Source organism: Sturnira hondurensis, unplaced genomic scaffold (assembly GCF_014824575.4).
Source record: "Sturnira hondurensis isolate 20B ecotype Veracruz unplaced genomic scaffold, ASM1482457v3 Scaffold0021555, whole genome shotgun sequence".
Lineage (NCBI taxonomy): Eukaryota > Metazoa > Chordata > Mammalia > Chiroptera > Phyllostomidae > Sturnira > Sturnira hondurensis.
Genome location: NW_028094186.1, coordinates 4,875,730 through 4,893,138, shown reverse-complemented (window position 1 = coordinate 4,893,138; position 17,409 = coordinate 4,875,730). Strand labels below are relative to the sequence as shown.

Genomic DNA, 17,409 nt, shown 5'->3' with positions numbered 1-17,409 from the left:
AGCAGAACCCCTGGGTGGCATAGGTAAACATGGGTCACCTCCTCACAAAACCCTATCAAATTTACAACTAAACTATAGAACAACCATCATTCAGAACTGTCAGAAACTGATCTGAATGGAAGCTCTATAACCACAATTAAAAGAAGAAACTATCCCTGGCTGGTGTGACTCAGTGGACTGAGTGCTGGCCTGTGAACCAAAGGGTCACCAGTTCAATTCCCATCAGGCCATGTGCCTGGGTTGTGGGCCTGGTCTCTGGTTGGGGGCGAACGAGAGGAAATCACACACTGATGTTTCTTTCCTTTTCCTTCTCCCTCCCTCCCGCTTTCTCTAAAAATAAATAAATAAAATCTTTAAAAAATAAAGAAGAAACTACACCAATATCGTTAGGAGAGGCATAGATATGGAATGGACTGGTCCCATACCCATTTGTGGTAGGCAAAAATTGGGAGGGTTATCTCAGAAGCAAAGGGTCCCAAGCTTTGCACCAGACCCCCCTGCCCAGGGTTCCAGTGCCTAGTAGAGAGGTCGCTATAAATTCTGACTGAAAAAACCAGCAGGGATTGTGGTGGGGAATGGTGGGGGAGGAGGTGTGTGGGTGGAGGGGAATGAAGGGGGGGAATAGAACAACTGTAATGGTATAATCAATAAAATATATATATTAAAAAAAATTCAGGACCTGTTTACAAAACCCTGCTGGAGACAGACCCGATGAAATCAACAACCCTGTGCTACGGATCTTTAAGGTTCCTAGGTATCAGGTTTACAGGAAGCTCTTCAAAAACCTGAATAACCTGCCAACTTTGAATTCTCCCCAAAGACAGGAGAGGCTGCATCTTTTCTGAGATGTGCCAGCAATCACCAGTTTCCAACCTTTTCTCGGCTCCCGCACCCTATGACATAGGACTGTCTCCCAAATGATCACTGTTTCACTGTAGGAGTAATCCTTAACACAGAAAAGAAAAAAGAACAAAAGGGAGTAAAAAGAGGAAGAACGGTCTATAGTCCATTAAAAAATTAAGTGATTCTGATAGACAATCCTGCCCCTTTGGAAGCAGACAGTTCTGGAAGCTCTGGCTGTACTTAGTCTTACCCCAAAGAGTCCCACAGCAACTCCCAGACACACTTAATACAGAAACATTCCTTATGTCTATTGCAAGCAACACACATACTAGCTGAGAGATTTCGGTGCTGACTCAAAGGAACAAAAATTGCCCCTTTTCTACTCTAATATTTAAGAGCTAAAAGGGAACTCTGAGATTACACAGTACAATCCCTCACTACAGAGATGAGAAAATTGGGGTTTAAAGGGTCTAGTGGACCGAATGAAGGTCATAAATCTAAGGGACGGGGGGAGACCACTCATCAGCAGGTGTTCTCGTACTCCATGATGGCCATCGAGGCACCGACCGCTGTCTGTGACCATCTTAATGGGACTGAAACTGCAACCTTTGCATATGGGGACAACCCTCTAACCAACTGAGTTACCCACCCAGGGTCTTATTTTTCTCCCTTTTTATTGAATTTATTGGGGTGACACTGGTTAATAAAATTAGGTTTCAAATATACAATTCTATAAAATATCACCTGTGTATTGTACGGTCTGCTCATCACCCCAAGTCAAGTGTCTTTCCATCACCATGCACCCCTCTACCCTACTCCACTCCTGCACCCCTCCGGTAATCACCACACTGCTGTCTGGGTCTATGGGTTTTTTTCTTAATCCCACATATTTGTGAGCTTAATTTTAAAATAATTTTTAAGAACTTTAAAAAAATGTTAAAGCTACTAAAGTTAATAGTCTATGATTCTGAAATACGTTACATCTGACCACCCATCCCACTTGTTTGTACACTGGGCTCTGAGGAATACCTTACCATCTAATGAGAGGGTGCGAACGCGAGCAGCCCCCTACTCCTAATAACTTGGCTTGTATGTTTGTATGCTGGGCTTTCACTTTAGACATTTCGAAGATCTGAAAATCACTGATGTCCTCCGAATGGTGTAACAAAACTTAAAGTTAACCAGCGAAGAAATAAAAATCCTGTCAGATTTGGAGGATTCCACTCTCTGCTGTCGTTTACTAAACTCCTGCTCCTCTTAGAATGTCTTGATTTCTAAGAGTAAGAAAGTGAACTCTCAGAAAACCGTGATAATCACACTCCACAACAGGAACAAAAAGGTGCTCCAGTGATATAATTTATTAATAACCTCCGTAAATAAGTAAAGAGGACATCTTCCACTCAAGAAGCTCACTTACACAGCACTAAAAGGTAAGAAGTGTACCTGTATAACAGATCTAAATACGTTCTGAGTAACGCAATCATCTCAAAACAACACTGTTCAGTACAAACGCTTGAGTTCTCAACCGTACTGTTTACTTTATTTATTTTTTTATAAGACCTTTTTTAAAAAAAAATTTTATTTATTTTATCTTTAGAGGGGAAGGGAAGGAGAGAAGGAGAGAAATATCAATGTATGGTTGCCTCTTGTGAGTCCCCTGCTGGGAACTGGCCTGTAACCCAGGCATGTGCCCTGACTGGGAATCGAACCGTGATCATGTGGATCGCAGGCCCGCGTTCAATCCACTGAGCTATACCAGCCAGGGCCGTACTGTTTACTTTAATATAGTGTGCAGCACTTAATTCCTAAGGCTCCATATTGAAAACATAAAATACTCATTAAATGATGAAGTGTCCACAGGAATACAGCTCCTTTTGGTATGACACAGTAGTTCATTAGGAAAAGTGGTAGGAGCTATGTTCAGAATATAAGTAAGGACAATACACAGAAACATTACCAATAAAAATTTGTAGTTATCACAATTTATTTAAAAAACAGTACATCTGTTTAAGTATCACTTAGATATTCGAGGCTATGAGACAACTGATGGGAATGGAAAGTACAGAAGTAGCTACAGAACAAATAAAAGAGTTCAGTACAGATTAGTGAAAAAATACACACCATCACCCATCGTGGCTCACTCTGCCTTACCTGGGGAGGAGTAGGTGTGGATGTGGGTCTCCCTATGGGCGGGGTGGGATTTCTGCTGCCACCTCCAGACATAATCTCTTCTGTTATATCTTTACCTCCCTGGTTTGGATCCCGAATTCGTATCTACAAGGTTACAATAAGATGTCATTATTTACAGATGCGTGTCTCTGTAGTAGATTTATAGGCATATAATGCATTAAAGGTGGAAAACTGGAAAACTTGTCAAATATTAAAGCTGATAATACCATATTTCATTTTATTTCAATCACAGAACCATATGGGGTCATTCAGAGAAATATAGGTCATTAGCTCTGAGATGAACTAATTAAACTAGCAAGCTAAATGAGACTTAGTTGACTGAATTTCTAGGTCAAAAAGGCAAAGTGTTAACACATCTTTTAAGCATTGCCAAGTTGACTGATTTTATTTACAAAGCTTAACTTAAGATGAGATTCATAAAGTTGTTTTAAAGTATAAAAGTTATTCTGTACAATAAAGTTTTAAAGGCCTTATATGGTTTCATAACAAAATGAAAAAATGTACATACCCTGAGACCTAGGAACAGGAATTTATGTTGTCGATAACCTTATATATGTATGTAAGGGTTCCCACTGCACTGTTTTAGCAGCACAGAAACATCTTAAAGGATGATGAAAAACATGGCAATTAAAACATCATGCTATGTCCTTATACCACCGAACAGCCAGGAGAAAGAATGAGGCTGATCGACATGTACTGCTATGGAACCACCATCAAGACGTCCTGATAAGAGGAAACAGGAAAGAAGCAGAACAACGTGCATGGCAGGCGTGGCAAACTCATTTTCACCAGGGGCCAAGTAAGACTCATGGTTGCCTTCAAAGGGCTGAATGTAATTTTAGGACTACAGAAATGTAACTACTCCTTAACAGTTAAGTGAGAGCTTGGCACTGCCGCCAGGTAGAATCAAGGTGCCAGGCTGGACAAAACAAGGTGGAGGGCCAGATTTGGCCTGTGGGCCTTGTGTTTGGCCCCTGTAGTGTACGGTCTTCTTTAATTTTCTTAAAGACTAGTTGTGCATACAGATGCCAGCAGACATGGTTAAATAAGAGTCTGGACTGCCGAGGCCTGGACCTTCCACCCTGGGACAGTGCTGAGACAAAGACTTACCACGACTTCCAGAGCTTAATCAAGGTAGCCCTGGCTTCTCCAACATTTCAAAGAATTTACTAATAAAACCACCTGGATCTTAAAGCTTTTTTGGAAGTAGTTTCTTCAGTAAGATTTCTAATATCAGCAATTTTTTTCAGATTGAAAAGCTTGTTCCGAATACAGTTTTAAGCACTGCTTCCATTTCATTGGTTCTACCTTCTTCAGTAACATTTATTATTACTGCCCTCCATTTTCACTGTGTCTCTTCTTAACCTTTCTGCATTCTGAAAGTGTTCAAGTCCAGCACCTGCCACGCCATTTCAACACTTCCAAGCAGACTTTCTCAACTTCAGCGCCGGGGCACACCTGCATGTCCTACTTACTAGGGTGTGTGCACAAGTAATTTGCTTCTGATAATAAAGAACCCAGTAATTTTTATTAAATGAGAGTATTTTTAAGAGTATTGCTATAAAGTCACGTCACCTACCTTATCTGTGTGAATGGGGAAGTCTCTTATAAACAAAGCCTATTTTGAGTGTTCTGATGGACAAAAGGTCACAAGCCACTATTCAACACCATGTTCTGCACTATGAATTCTACAACTAGGCTCTAATTCTCTTGGGCCTGCCTTACTAGATAGAGGCAACACCCCTATAACTTACTAAAAACAATTAGAATATATTTCCTAAATTCTGCTTTCTGTTTCTTAAAATATGTTCCACAGGAAGGAATTTCATTGTAGTCCTTAACATTTCGCTCATTTTCTCTTGTGCTATTTTTTCCCATCAGTTCATATTTGGATACAGAGCTGACTAGGACTAGAGTTAAAGAACCATCAGGGTGTGAGAACCAAGCTCAAACTCCTCCCACTTAGGAAGACCTCAGCCGGCCAAATCCTCCCGGTTCTGAAGCTGAAGGGCATGCTGTCATTTGGCGTACCTAACTGAGTGCATGTTGAACATGGATTAACAAGCAAATGGTACTTGCACCTTCTAGTCAAATGCCCATAGGTGTGAGGATATAACAGAACAAAAAATGGCAGTCATTTGCAAACTAAGACTAATAATGATTACAAATGTGAGTAAACTTATCTGACAGGTGAATAGATATTTAATTTTATAATAAGGAAAATTTAAAAAGATCTCTTACTGTTTTTTTCTCTCTCTTGGCTGGAGGGGGCTGCTGCTGCGTAGGCACTATGATAGGTGCTGACTGATACACTGGCTGACTTGGGTAAAAAGGCGTTCCTAAGGAATTAGAAAAGAATAAAAAGAAGCATTCAGTTATTCTGTCAATCACTACAGAACTATTAATGGCACTGTGCCACTGTACCATCAGTTTTAAAAAGTAACAAAAACAAGCACTCTTCTTATTCATCTCTTTCTACTAGCTCCCCTCCAGCTAATGAAGTGGTCAATGAGTGATTCCCCAAAACTCATAAACACCTATCTTTTCTTTGGCATCTGACATGAAAACAAATAAATAACCNGGCACTATGATAGGTGCTGACTGATACACTGGCTGACTTGGGTAAAAAGGCGTTCCTAAGGAATTAGAAAAGAATAAAAAGAAGCATTCAGTTATTCTGTCAATCACTACAGAACTATTAATGGCACTGTGCCACTGTACCATCAGTTTTAAAAAGTAACAAAAACAAGCATTCTTCTTATTCATCTCTTTCTACTAGCTCCCCTCCAGCTAATGAAGTGGTCAAGGAGTGATTCCCCAAAACTCATAAACACCTATCTTTTCTTTGGCATCTGACATGAAAACAAATAAATAACCAGTCCCTGTTGATTTCCACTAGAGTTACCTTTTGCAAACACTGAGCATACTATAGCACCGTTTTAAGAAATCTATTGTAGGGGGTCCATTACAGACACTGGAAATTCTGAAGATGAAGCTTGCAGATTTGGTGATGTGGGTGTGTGAGAGGAAGAAGTGTTGAAGAAGCCTCTCACGGTTTTTTGTCTTAGCAAGTGAAAGAATGAAGGTGCTATATACTGTGTTGTTTGTTTACTTACTGAGATGAGGGAAACTCAAAGAAGAGTAGAGTTGAGGGCAGAAAAATCAAGAGTTCAGTTGGGACCTGTAAAGCTTGAGATTATAAGACCTTCAAGTGGAGATAGCACGTAAACAGAAAGAGATGTATGTACGGTGTCAGGGAACAGGTATCCATTTTGGAATTAAAAGAATATGGACAACATTTAAACCACAAGGTGATAGTTATGATGAAAACCCAGCAAAGGAGATGAAAAACAAAATCAAGGCAGTGGCTGAAATGAAAAAAAATGGTTCAAGAATCGGGAAAATGCTTAACTACGCCTAATGGTGCCAAGACGTCACCTAAGATTTAGCAAAATGGAATTCACCCGTGACCTTGACAAAAGTGGTATGGGTACAGTAGGGGCATGTATTCTGATTAGGGTATGTTTAAGAGTGTGTGAGATTTTTTTTTAAATGAAGAAAGCGAGTTTAGATAACTCTGTTTCTAGATTTTTACTATAGGAGGGATCATAAAAACAAACAAACATTTATTTTAAAGAATGGAATAAAAAAGATATACCTGTATGCTGATGGGACTAACGCAGCAGAGGAAGAAAAAGATGGTGAAGTAGAAAAAAGAGACCAGAACTGTTGGAATAATAACCTTAAATGGGTACATGTTTAAGTGCACAAGTGGGAGACTGGCCTTTGGTGGGAGCACGAATAGTTGAGTCCCAGTAAGAGGAAGGAAAGACATATTTATAAAGGTAGTTGATACAGGTAAAATCCTTGGTACTTTAGCAAACAGTCACATAATGTCAGCTCTGTTATGATCCCATCACATGACAGTATCATCACCATCCCCACCACCATCATAATCTTCAACTGGAAATTTCTTAGAAGTTGTATGATTTGCTGTACCAGAACTCTGCAGGTATTAATCAGGTTTGGAAAATTGGATTAGAAAAAGATCTAGTCAGAGGACATGACTTGGGATTTCAGTAAGTTCACAGTAAAAAGGCAAACAAACCAAAATAAAACAAAAAAAACCCCTTAGCCATCCTTTATTGGTGAGTAAACTGTTCTCAAAGGAGAGCTCAAATAAGCGATTTATGCAACTCTACTATGTCACTAACTCCGAAACTCAGAAAAAAACCCTCAAATTGGTTTCAAATGCTGCTAGAGAAGCAATACAATCTGCTTACTGTGCCACATTTTTTAAACTAAGTGAAATAAGATCCAAAAGGTGAACCATCCCTTAAAAAAAATCAGATTCTGCTCATGAAACATTTTTGAGTCAACATGACTGAGACCGAGTCTTCCACATAATACACAAGCAATATATAACAAATGATTAAGCCTGGCAGAACAGGATAATCTCAACAGAGTAGAGTTAAACACAGTTAGTAAAACATTAAGTCAATTATGGACCCCAGGTGAAAAGGCATTCTGCCCTAACAAACAAGTTTTCTTTTAGAAACTAATTCAACTTCTTATATAGTCAGGGACATTTAAAAACATTCATTAGAACCCTGGCTGGTGTGGCTCAGTGGACTGAGTGCCAGCCTGTGAAGCAAGGGGTCCCTGGTTCGATTCCCAGTCAGGGAACATGACTGGGTTGCAGGCCAGGTCTCCAGTAGGGGGAGCAAAAGGCAACCACACAGTGATGTTTTTCTCCCTCTCTTTCTCCTTCCCTTTCTCTCTACAAATAAATAAAATCTTTTTAAAAAACATTCATATATCCTATTAAACATTTGAGTAACTTTTGCATACCACTTATGAATTAGGCAAGTTACTTAATGTTTCTGGACCTCTTCATGAAATGAGGTTAAGTCTGTCTAGACCCGGGCTCTGTCAGCTAAAGCCCGTGGCCACTTATTTTGTAAATAAAGTTCTATTGGAAAACCGCCATATACATTAGTTTTATTTATTTCTATGGCTGCTTTCCCACAACAAAGGTAGAGATGAATCATTGCAACACAAACTACATGACCTACAAAGCCTAATACACATACTATCTGGCCATTCATAGAAAAAGTCTGCTGACCCTTACTCTAGATCAGTGGTTCCCCAAAGCCCATTCTATAGAAAAAGTATCGATAACATAAGGCAATATTTGTATAATAATAACCATGGAATATTATACACACACAAAACATTGTGTGCTTACCAACTTGAAATTTCTTTGGAAAAGACTGTTCCTATTTTGAAATTCAGACCTACTCCTTTGTTGTTAAAATATCATTTCCTAGTGAAATGAAATTTAGGTAAATAGCAATTTTCTTTAAAAGTCTGATTTTTGAAATTAAAAATCTGACAGTTCTGTGTGTTTCTTTATTTTACTTGCTCAAAATACTGAAAGAGCTGTAAACCACTAGTCCAATTAATATTTAGATTTCTTCTCATTGGTAAAGCCCCAAGCATAAACATTAAATCAATGTACTACAAAATCCTGCAAGGCAAGGAGAATATCTGAACAACCACATTCCTTTAAATACCGAACACAAGCCCTGGCTGGTGTAGCTCAGTGGGTTGAGCGCAAGCCTGCGAACCAAAGGATCGTGGTTTGATTCCCAGTCAGAGCACATGCCTGGGTTGCAGGCCAGTTCCCAGCAGGGAATGCACGAGAGGCAACCATACACTGATATTTCTCTCTTTCTCTCCTTCCCTTCCTCTCTAAAGACAAATAAATAAAATCTTAAAAAAAAATACTGAACACAGTATCTTACACATGGCAGGTCTTCCAAAAACACTTCAAAAACCATGAATTTTCCATAGAAACAAAGAAAAACACTGAGGTCAAATATGCAAGTCACCATATAAAAATGAATTTGTCCTATAGAATACCCAGAACAATAACAACATTGGTATGCAACCACATCACCAAATATAGTATTACCACCCCATGAAAACATAATCAAATTCAACTTTGGATGCCAAAAAGTTTCCCATCACAACAGGCCATGGGGAACAATGACTTCCTCGTCTCTTAGGAGCTGACTGAGGTGCCCAAGCCCCACAAAGATGCAGGGAAAGAGTGGGCAGATGACAGGAGGGGAAATGACACGGCAGAGGGAGTCGAAAGGAGTGTATGCTGGTTTGACGAAAGGGAGGATGGGGCTGTCTGCCATGGACACTGTCTGCTTCTTTTTCTTTCTCAACATGCCACCACTAACCATACATACCCTTCTGCTCCCAAAACTAAATTTTTCATCTTGGGCCATCACTCCCTTAGGTTGGCTGGAAATGACTTCAACATCCATGAGGTATTTTTCCGATACAACAGGTATCGAAACATGTAAGAAACACTAGAAAAACCTGAAAGATAATACTAGAAATACTGGCACAATTATATTTTCTAAACAGAATTCTATGACCTGGGCTACTGAACTTCAGGGCAGGCAAACATGTGCTTTGAAAATCACTGTTCAAGATTTAAACCAAGTAGGGGAGTACAATGTTAGCATGCCGAGTAAACTGTAAGGCTAAGGGTGAAAAACTAAGAAATCTGGGGAAAACACTATCCAACTCATAGAGCCCAGCAGCAGGACGAGAAGAAACAAGTCCAGGATTTGTTCCCGGCCAGTTCAGCCACAGGAAGGTCTCTCCGCCTTAAAAGAGATGACCCCATTTTCAGAACACAGACCTAGGATCCCACCCCCAAACGCACTTTTTACTTGAACCCAGGATGAAGACAGGAGAAGGAGTAGAAGAAAGGAGAGTCACTGAGATCAGAAGAACTGGAAAAGGAGAGGTAAAGTAGGAGAGATTCCAAGAAGAAACAGGAAGGGAAATGTTTTGGGCTTCTAGATGGTAAGACCAGGGCAGCTACCCCAAGGTGGTAGGGCTGAAGGAACTATAATCAATGGGATCTACTGGAAAAGAAGTTTAATTTGGATAAAAGTATATTACTAGTGGCAAACTATGAAATTAAAATATCTGCCCAAATAATGAAAATAATCTAACCTTCTATCAGTAGAAGGACTGGGTGAATAAGTTATGTTTTATTCCTAAAATGAAATACTATGTATCTTGAAATTCTATAGGTAATCAATTGGAAAGTCATTTGCAAATATAGTGGAATTAAAAAAAACAATCATCGAGGTGGTTGGGGGGAGGGAAAGTGGCGGCAGAAAAATGAAGACAACTGTACTTGAACAACAATAATACATACATACATGAACAAAACAAAAAAGTATGTACTTTGTGTTTAAAATGTTTACCTATAAATGGTAAATATGTATCAATCTGTTAAATATTTCTTTAGGGAGCAAGCAGGGGGAAAAACTGGATATTTCAACTTTACATGTTCTGTATTATTTCTATTTTCATAATTAACTTGATTACTGTCATAATGAAAAATTATTTTAAAGTCTTTTTCTAATTCTAATGAATATAAGGAAATAGTGTTTTAAATTAGGTAATAAAATGCCTATTAGATGGCCATTGGATCTGCACAAGAATTTATTTCCTTACACTAAGAGTATCTATCAAAGGAAATAGACATCAACAGGGTATGGGATACAACATACCTCAAAATACTGTTTTATAAAAATGAGCAAATGCGGTCTACATGCAATAGAAATAAAGCTAATATATGTTACAATATCATATATGAATCAACAATCTATCTCCCTACTGGTAAACTCATCTATATTGCTTCTATATATACTGCAAAAGTACTATTAAGAGCAAGAAAGAGGGTTAGCACAAGTAAAATTTTAATGAAGACAACATTTTCTGAGTCAAAAAAGCCATTTATTTAATCTACAAATACATAATAGACTAGAATTCAGTGAGACACCTTTCAAAATTAGTAAGTAAATTAGAAGATATAACTGCATTCCCCTTGCAACATGCAACTGAAGAGAAGTATTAATTTTAGCATGTTCACTGTGATAATCTCATCCTAAGGTTTTTTCAATATATTCTACTAATTTCTAATGACCACCAACAGCCAATTTTACACATGAAATAATTTTAACGGGATTTCAGTTTCCAGAGTAAGTACCATGAGAAAGGCTCCAGAACTGTGTGGAGCCAAAACTGAAAGCAGGGCTCAGAGGACACGTAAGGAACCGCAACAGCCCTAGCAACGGTCTAATCTGGGCAATGCATGCACAGTATTTTACTGCGACACTTACATACATGTAACATGTACTGTTCTAAAAACATCCAACAGTTTCATGAAAATACAACATTATAAAGCTAGTTTAAATAAACATATATCTAAGACATTTAATCACCTATCAAAGTATATCTTTTTAAAATGGCAGTTTCACAAGCTCTGCTGACCAATGGCACACATAGGAAGGCTGTCTGTTTTATAAAAGAAGTTAACACTTGGATGATTTGCCTGTTTCACCTCAAAACCTAAGGGAAACTTTCTTGAGCTAGTCTAATAATATAATCAATTCTTGCAAAGTTTTTTAATCAAGCCACTAAATCCCAATGTTAGGAAACTGGTTAGTGGATACATGTTTACCTATAACAGATTACTATCTTGAAAGAACAAGTAAAAATTTTAGTATGTCCTCTAGAAGAAAAGATTACTACTTAATGAATCTTAAAGCTTAATTTTTCTAGTATTTGATGATTTTATCCCTTACACTTCACATTCTATGTGAAGACTAAGAAAAGTATAGTATGTGGTAGAAATTTATTGAATAAAATAGGTTATTTTCATTACGTCTCAACATTGGTTCACACAAAGTGTGCTCATGGCACTTATTTCTACACATGAAAAATACCTGTAATTTTTCAAGGCATTTTCATTTAACTAATCCTCAAAACCTCCCCATCACATAGATCTTATAAGAATTTTTGCAGAAAAGGGGATGGAGGCATAGGTGGAAAACATTGTGCCTTCTCTCACAACCAAGTTTGAATACAACAAAGGTTTAGTAAACAAAGACGCAGCCAAAGAACAGAAAATTGAACTATATGAAAGTCCAACAATAAGGAACCGTTCAACTAGGACCGGTAAGACGGGTGGTGCCAGCAGCAGAGCAGGGTCCGGCAGTAAAGTTCCCCTGACCCAGGCACGCAGGCAGCCAGGGTAGCAGCACGGACCCAGTGAGGGTGCAGAGCAGGCTGACCACGGTCGCACATTCGCGCACAGATAACCCAGCAGAGGAGTGAGCAGTGAGAGGACCGCAAAGGCCCCAGCAGGCAAACCCAGTGAGTGCGCAAGGCTGTGGGCTGACCTCGGTCGCACATTCGCACACAGTGGGACAGACCGCACAGCCCCAGCAGGAGGCGACAGAGGGGACCACCATTGCTTTCCTTTGACCCCGCCCCTACATACAGCGTCACAACTCAGGGACTGAGTTGCCCTGCCCTGGTGAACACCTAGGGCTCTGCTCCTCATACATAACAGGCACGAACCGTCCAAAACATGGCTCAAGAAGAACTCAAAGCCCCAGAGCCGATACCTCTAAGCGAAAAAGAGATAGCGAACCTCTCAGATGCACAGTTCAAAACACTATTTATCAGGATGCTCACAGAACTAGTTGATTATAGTCACAAATTAGAGGAACATATGAAGGATAAACTAATTGAAATGAAGGGAGATGCACAGGAAACCAATAGTGATGGAAAGGAAACTGGGACTCAAATCAATGGAATGGACCAGAAGGAAGAACAAAACATCCAACCAGAAAAGAATGAAGAAAAGAGAATTCAAAAAAATGAGGAGAGGCTTAGGAACTTCCAGGACATCTTTAAATGTTCCAACATCCAAATTATAGGGATACCTGAAGGGGAAAAGAAACAGCCATGAGTGGAAAACTTAGTTGAACAAATAATAAAGGAGAACTTCCCCCGTCTGGCAAAGGAAATAGACTTCCAGGAAATCCAGGAAGTTCAGAGAGTGCCAAAGAAGTTGGACCCAAGAAGGAACACACCAAGGCACATCATAATTACATTAGCCAAGACTAAAATGAAGGAGAGAATCCTAGAAGCAGCAAGGGATAAGGGGACAGTCACCTACAAAGGAGTACCCATCAGACTGTCAGCGGATTTCTCAAAAGAGACCTTACAGGCAAGAAGGGGCTGGAAAGAAGTATTCCAAGTCATGAAATCCAAAGACCTACAGCCAAGATTGCTTTATCCAGCAAAACTTTCATTTAGAATGGAAGGACAGATAAAGTGCTTCTCAGATAAGGTCAAGTTCAAGGAGTTCATCATCACCAAGCCCTTATTATATGAAATGCTAAAGGGACTTATATAAGAAAAAGAAGATGAAAAATATGAACAGTGAAAGGACAGCAAACTCACAGTTATTAACAACCACACCTAAAACAAAAGCAAACCAAGAGGACAGCTAGATCAGGAGTGGAACCATAGAAATGAAGAACACATGGAGGGTTAGCAACAGGGGAGTGGGAGGAGGAGAAGGGGGGAGAAGGTACAGAAAATAGCATAGACAGCAGGTAGAAAATGGAAAGGGGGGAGGGCAAGAATAGTAGGGGAAATATAGAATCTAAAGAACTTGAGACACATGGTCATAAACTAAAGGGGGGAATGGTGAGGGAGGGGGTGTGCAGGGTGGAGGGGAATGAAGGCAGGGAATAGAACAACTGTAATGACATAATCAATAAAATATATTTTTTTAAAAAAAGAATTTTGCAGAAAAGGGATCACAGGTATACTGTGATTCGGTCATCCTATCCCCTGCCTTTGTATATATTACATTCTAAGTGGGAAAACATTAACAAGTGTTTCGGTTAAGTGGTGGTAACTGCTTGGAAAGAGAAGGTAAGATATATTTATGACATCAGTAAACATCCAGTAAAAGATGAGTTGGTGGCAGAGAGCAGCAGAACCTTGACACGTGGGCTCTCTGCAACTCCTTCAGAGGAGCCATTAACTAAATCCACTTCTGTAATACTCTTCCCTTACAAGCCACTCTCTAAGAAGTAGCTTTTAGGTAAGAACTGTCTGTAACACTTTACCTACAAATAACTTCTGACCACTAAACCTCACTGCCTAAACTGACCTCCCAAACAATAAAATTGGTTAAACACAACAAACCTTAGAAATCACTTGATTTTTCACACTTACCATAGGCATTGGGGAAGTCCCCAGGTCCTGGCCCAGGGTAAAAAGGACCAGGTCCCGGTGGCTGAACGGGATACTGCTGTGGGGGCCCAACATAAGGAGGGCCACTATGACGGTACTACAAGAGAGAAATTATAGACATTTATCAATAACATGAAGGTAGCTTACTATGAAAAATAAAGTGTGGTGTGTATGCAAGAAAATCATTTAAATGAGGTGAAGCCACTCGATCAAACACATTCAAAATGCTTGCTTGCTATCAGGATGCAATGAGAATGAAGAGAAAGGTGTGCCTTGCCTGAAGTAAAACCATACAGCAAATATCAGTGCACAGGCAGACATTAGCTCATTGTAAAATTATTTCAGGCTGATAGCTTTTACTGACATGGACTGACATCGCAGGAACAGCTTAATTACTGAGCCTATTTTAGAGCAGCTGGTTGTGGGGAAGGGATGCGAGGAAAGCTAGGAGACAAAAACAATTTCTGTATCATCTTAGAAAGTTGTAAGTAAAAAGATGTAGAAATATCGTTTTGAGTGGCTAGACTTCTAACCAACAAAAGAGTTCACACAGAACCAAACACTAATGCCATCATCCACCCTCCCTGCTCCCTCAGACAAGGATCCGAGTTAAGCCCCACTCTGCTGCTGGACCGCAGGGACCTGAGAGACACGTTACCTGCGGTATACAGTACTGAGGGCCCTGCGGCACTGGGTACGGCATGGGCAGATGGTTAACCATCATGATGTGCTGATTGGCCTGGTACACTGCGGTGGGCGTCTGCGCACCAGGGCGAATGGAAGGACTGCTGTTCGGGATGGTAGCTCTAGGAGGCTGTATTTGAGGCCTCTGGAAAAACTGAGGAAGGGAGAAAAAAACATTTGTTTATTTGTTTGTTTGTTTTTTATTGAACAAAGGGCGACATGTAAATTTTACTATTCTGAACTTTCTCCTTGTTTGCACTAATAAAAATCTTACCAATTTGAATTAGAAATGTGATACATGAAAAGACAAAACTGCCGAAGACTGGGTTCTCAAAAATCCCCTACTAATCACATTAGGTTCAGTTTTAATCCTGATGCCACAAATTTGAACACAGGCGGGCAGTCTCATTTTCAAAATGAAGTCTCAGCTAATTTAAACTAAAATTTCCATACCATAATAAATAATTTTAAAATGTGATAAAAAATAATAAAAGGGGTAGCCGATGTCTAAAAGTTGTTTTGTTGTATAAAAGCACTGATTCTTTCATAAAGAGTAGGTGGCTTGTTATTAACTTACAAAAATTAAAAGCAAAAAACTACCATTTAAGTCATTTACAAAATATTTAGAAGAACAAGAATCTCTCTGGACATGAAAATTTTCATCTCAGTCTGTCAGGGTTAAGTCAATTAAAACTATCTGTAACTTGTTGCATGCTGATGGTCCTGTGATGGTAAACGCCTTCCTTTTCAAAAAATGGCAACCTCATACTGCAGTGAACCCAATTTTGCTTTCTCAAATAGTTTGCAATAAAAATGGAGGAAATCTAGGCAGGCTTAAAAACAGGCTGGAAGGAGCAGAGCTCAAATCTTTCAAATGGCAACCAGTACTTGTGGTTACTTATGGTTCTCACTTAAAACTAAAAAGCCTTAAAACAACACACCAACATTAAATTCCCACTGTGAACTGAGCAGCAAACAATCCATCTCATGGTAACAGTAGTAGCAGTAATAGGAGTAGGAGTAGTAGCAATGGGCTAGAGTAACAAAGAGACCATGCAGAACCAGTAGTTTATTACCTGGATAGGTCTGAATCCTCCCTTCAATTATGAAGCAAGAAAGCGGCAGGAAACAGAAAGAAAGCCAATGGAAAAGCTTATAGATCAGTAGAAAGGGGCAGGGCATAGCATGCAGCTAAACAGAAATATCAATTTAGTAATAACAGGAGAAGGAAGATTAAAAAGTCAGAATGACAATCCTCCCTTGAAAATTCAAGAACAGTGGAACTGAAGAATCAAGTCACATTTAATTAAAAATAAATAAATCCAGTGGCAAAAAATATTCTAATAGTAGCCACAGTTACAACAACTTGGAAAGAAATGTCTGCTTAATGGCACAAGTATAGTTGGGACTACTGATTCCTACTCTTGGCTCTCATGGATAGCCATTATGTGATTAATTATTTAGCTTCTCTAGAATGCACTCTACAGCTTCATTGGAGGCAAGAGCTAACAATAAAAGTGTCATTTATCATTTTAAAGTTTGCAACATATATCAGACTCTTCATCACAGAAACCTGCTCTTTTCAACTAACCAGGCATATAAGAGGCCACTTACAGCTTTAAAATAGGGTGATATAATACCAGTCAAAACATGTGCTCTAGCTCCAAAATCTGAGTTCCTCACAATTGCAGACATGTTGCTACTGGTACAAACAAAAGCAAAGCTGAGTTTTGACCTTCAGGCCCACTCAGGTCTCATCCGGTCCTATTCTTAATCATTACGCTACCCACAGGTGGTAACTTCACAGCTGTGCTGAACTGGAAGAACTAGGATCCAGCGCCCAAGGTTCATCCCCATTCAGCCTTCATAAATCAGAACCAAAAAAAAAAAAGACACTAAAGAAGTTAGGTCACTTAAAAGCAATAGACAGACCGAGAATGAAGTAAATAAGGAAATCAGATGGGGAAGACCACAGACAGCAGTTGATGGAGATGAAAAGAAAGTACAAGAGGCAAAGTTAATTAACACAGAAACCTGGTCTGAGCCCCACAAGAGCAACAGCCCTCTAATTATCTCCACTGATGCAAGTTTGGTGACGGACATAACCATTTTTGTTGGTGGCCACCGGGGACACTGAAGTAGTTAACTCTTTGCACTAAACTTCACTTCTCGATTACCTAGCAGATAAACTCTATTACTCATCAATGTATGTGAGTTACAAGAACATTTCAGGAATAAACAATCATTTTTGTTACTTAATTTATCAGAAGCCACAGAACTGTTAAAGACATCAAGGAGAGAGGAGTCATTCATCTGCTCAACTTACTGAGCATTACAGATGTTAAACACACTTCATAAAAAGACTAATTCTATATAATCCTTTTCCATCAACTCTAGAGGGCAGTCAAGGCAAGGAGAGTATCAAACGGGTGGAGGTGATGATCCTCTGTGGCTATATCATCATCAAATTTTTCAAGGTAGCTACTGCCTGAGACATAGGGTTATGGTGGGAGAGAGAGAGAGAGGCAACTA

General features: G+C 39.4%; 1 protein-coding gene across 1 annotated transcript in view; it reads right to left on the bottom strand.

Annotated features, from left to right (window-relative positions):
- Positions 1 to 17,409, bottom strand: part of EIF4G3 (eukaryotic translation initiation factor 4 gamma 3) — a 294,797-nt gene that overhangs the window by 121,455 nt on the left and 155,933 nt on the right. The window contains exons 7-11 of the mRNA XM_037032698.1: positions 15,954 to 15,974; positions 14,852 to 15,031; positions 14,176 to 14,290; positions 5,275 to 5,372; positions 2,995 to 3,117 (exon numbers count right to left, since the gene is read on the bottom strand). Of these exons, the coding sequence (XP_036888593.1) occupies positions 2,995 to 3,117; positions 5,275 to 5,372; positions 14,176 to 14,290; positions 14,852 to 15,031; positions 15,954 to 15,974 (537 nt within the window). The remainder of the gene's footprint in view (positions 1 to 2,994; positions 3,118 to 5,274; positions 5,373 to 14,175; positions 14,291 to 14,851; positions 15,032 to 15,953; positions 15,975 to 17,409) is intronic.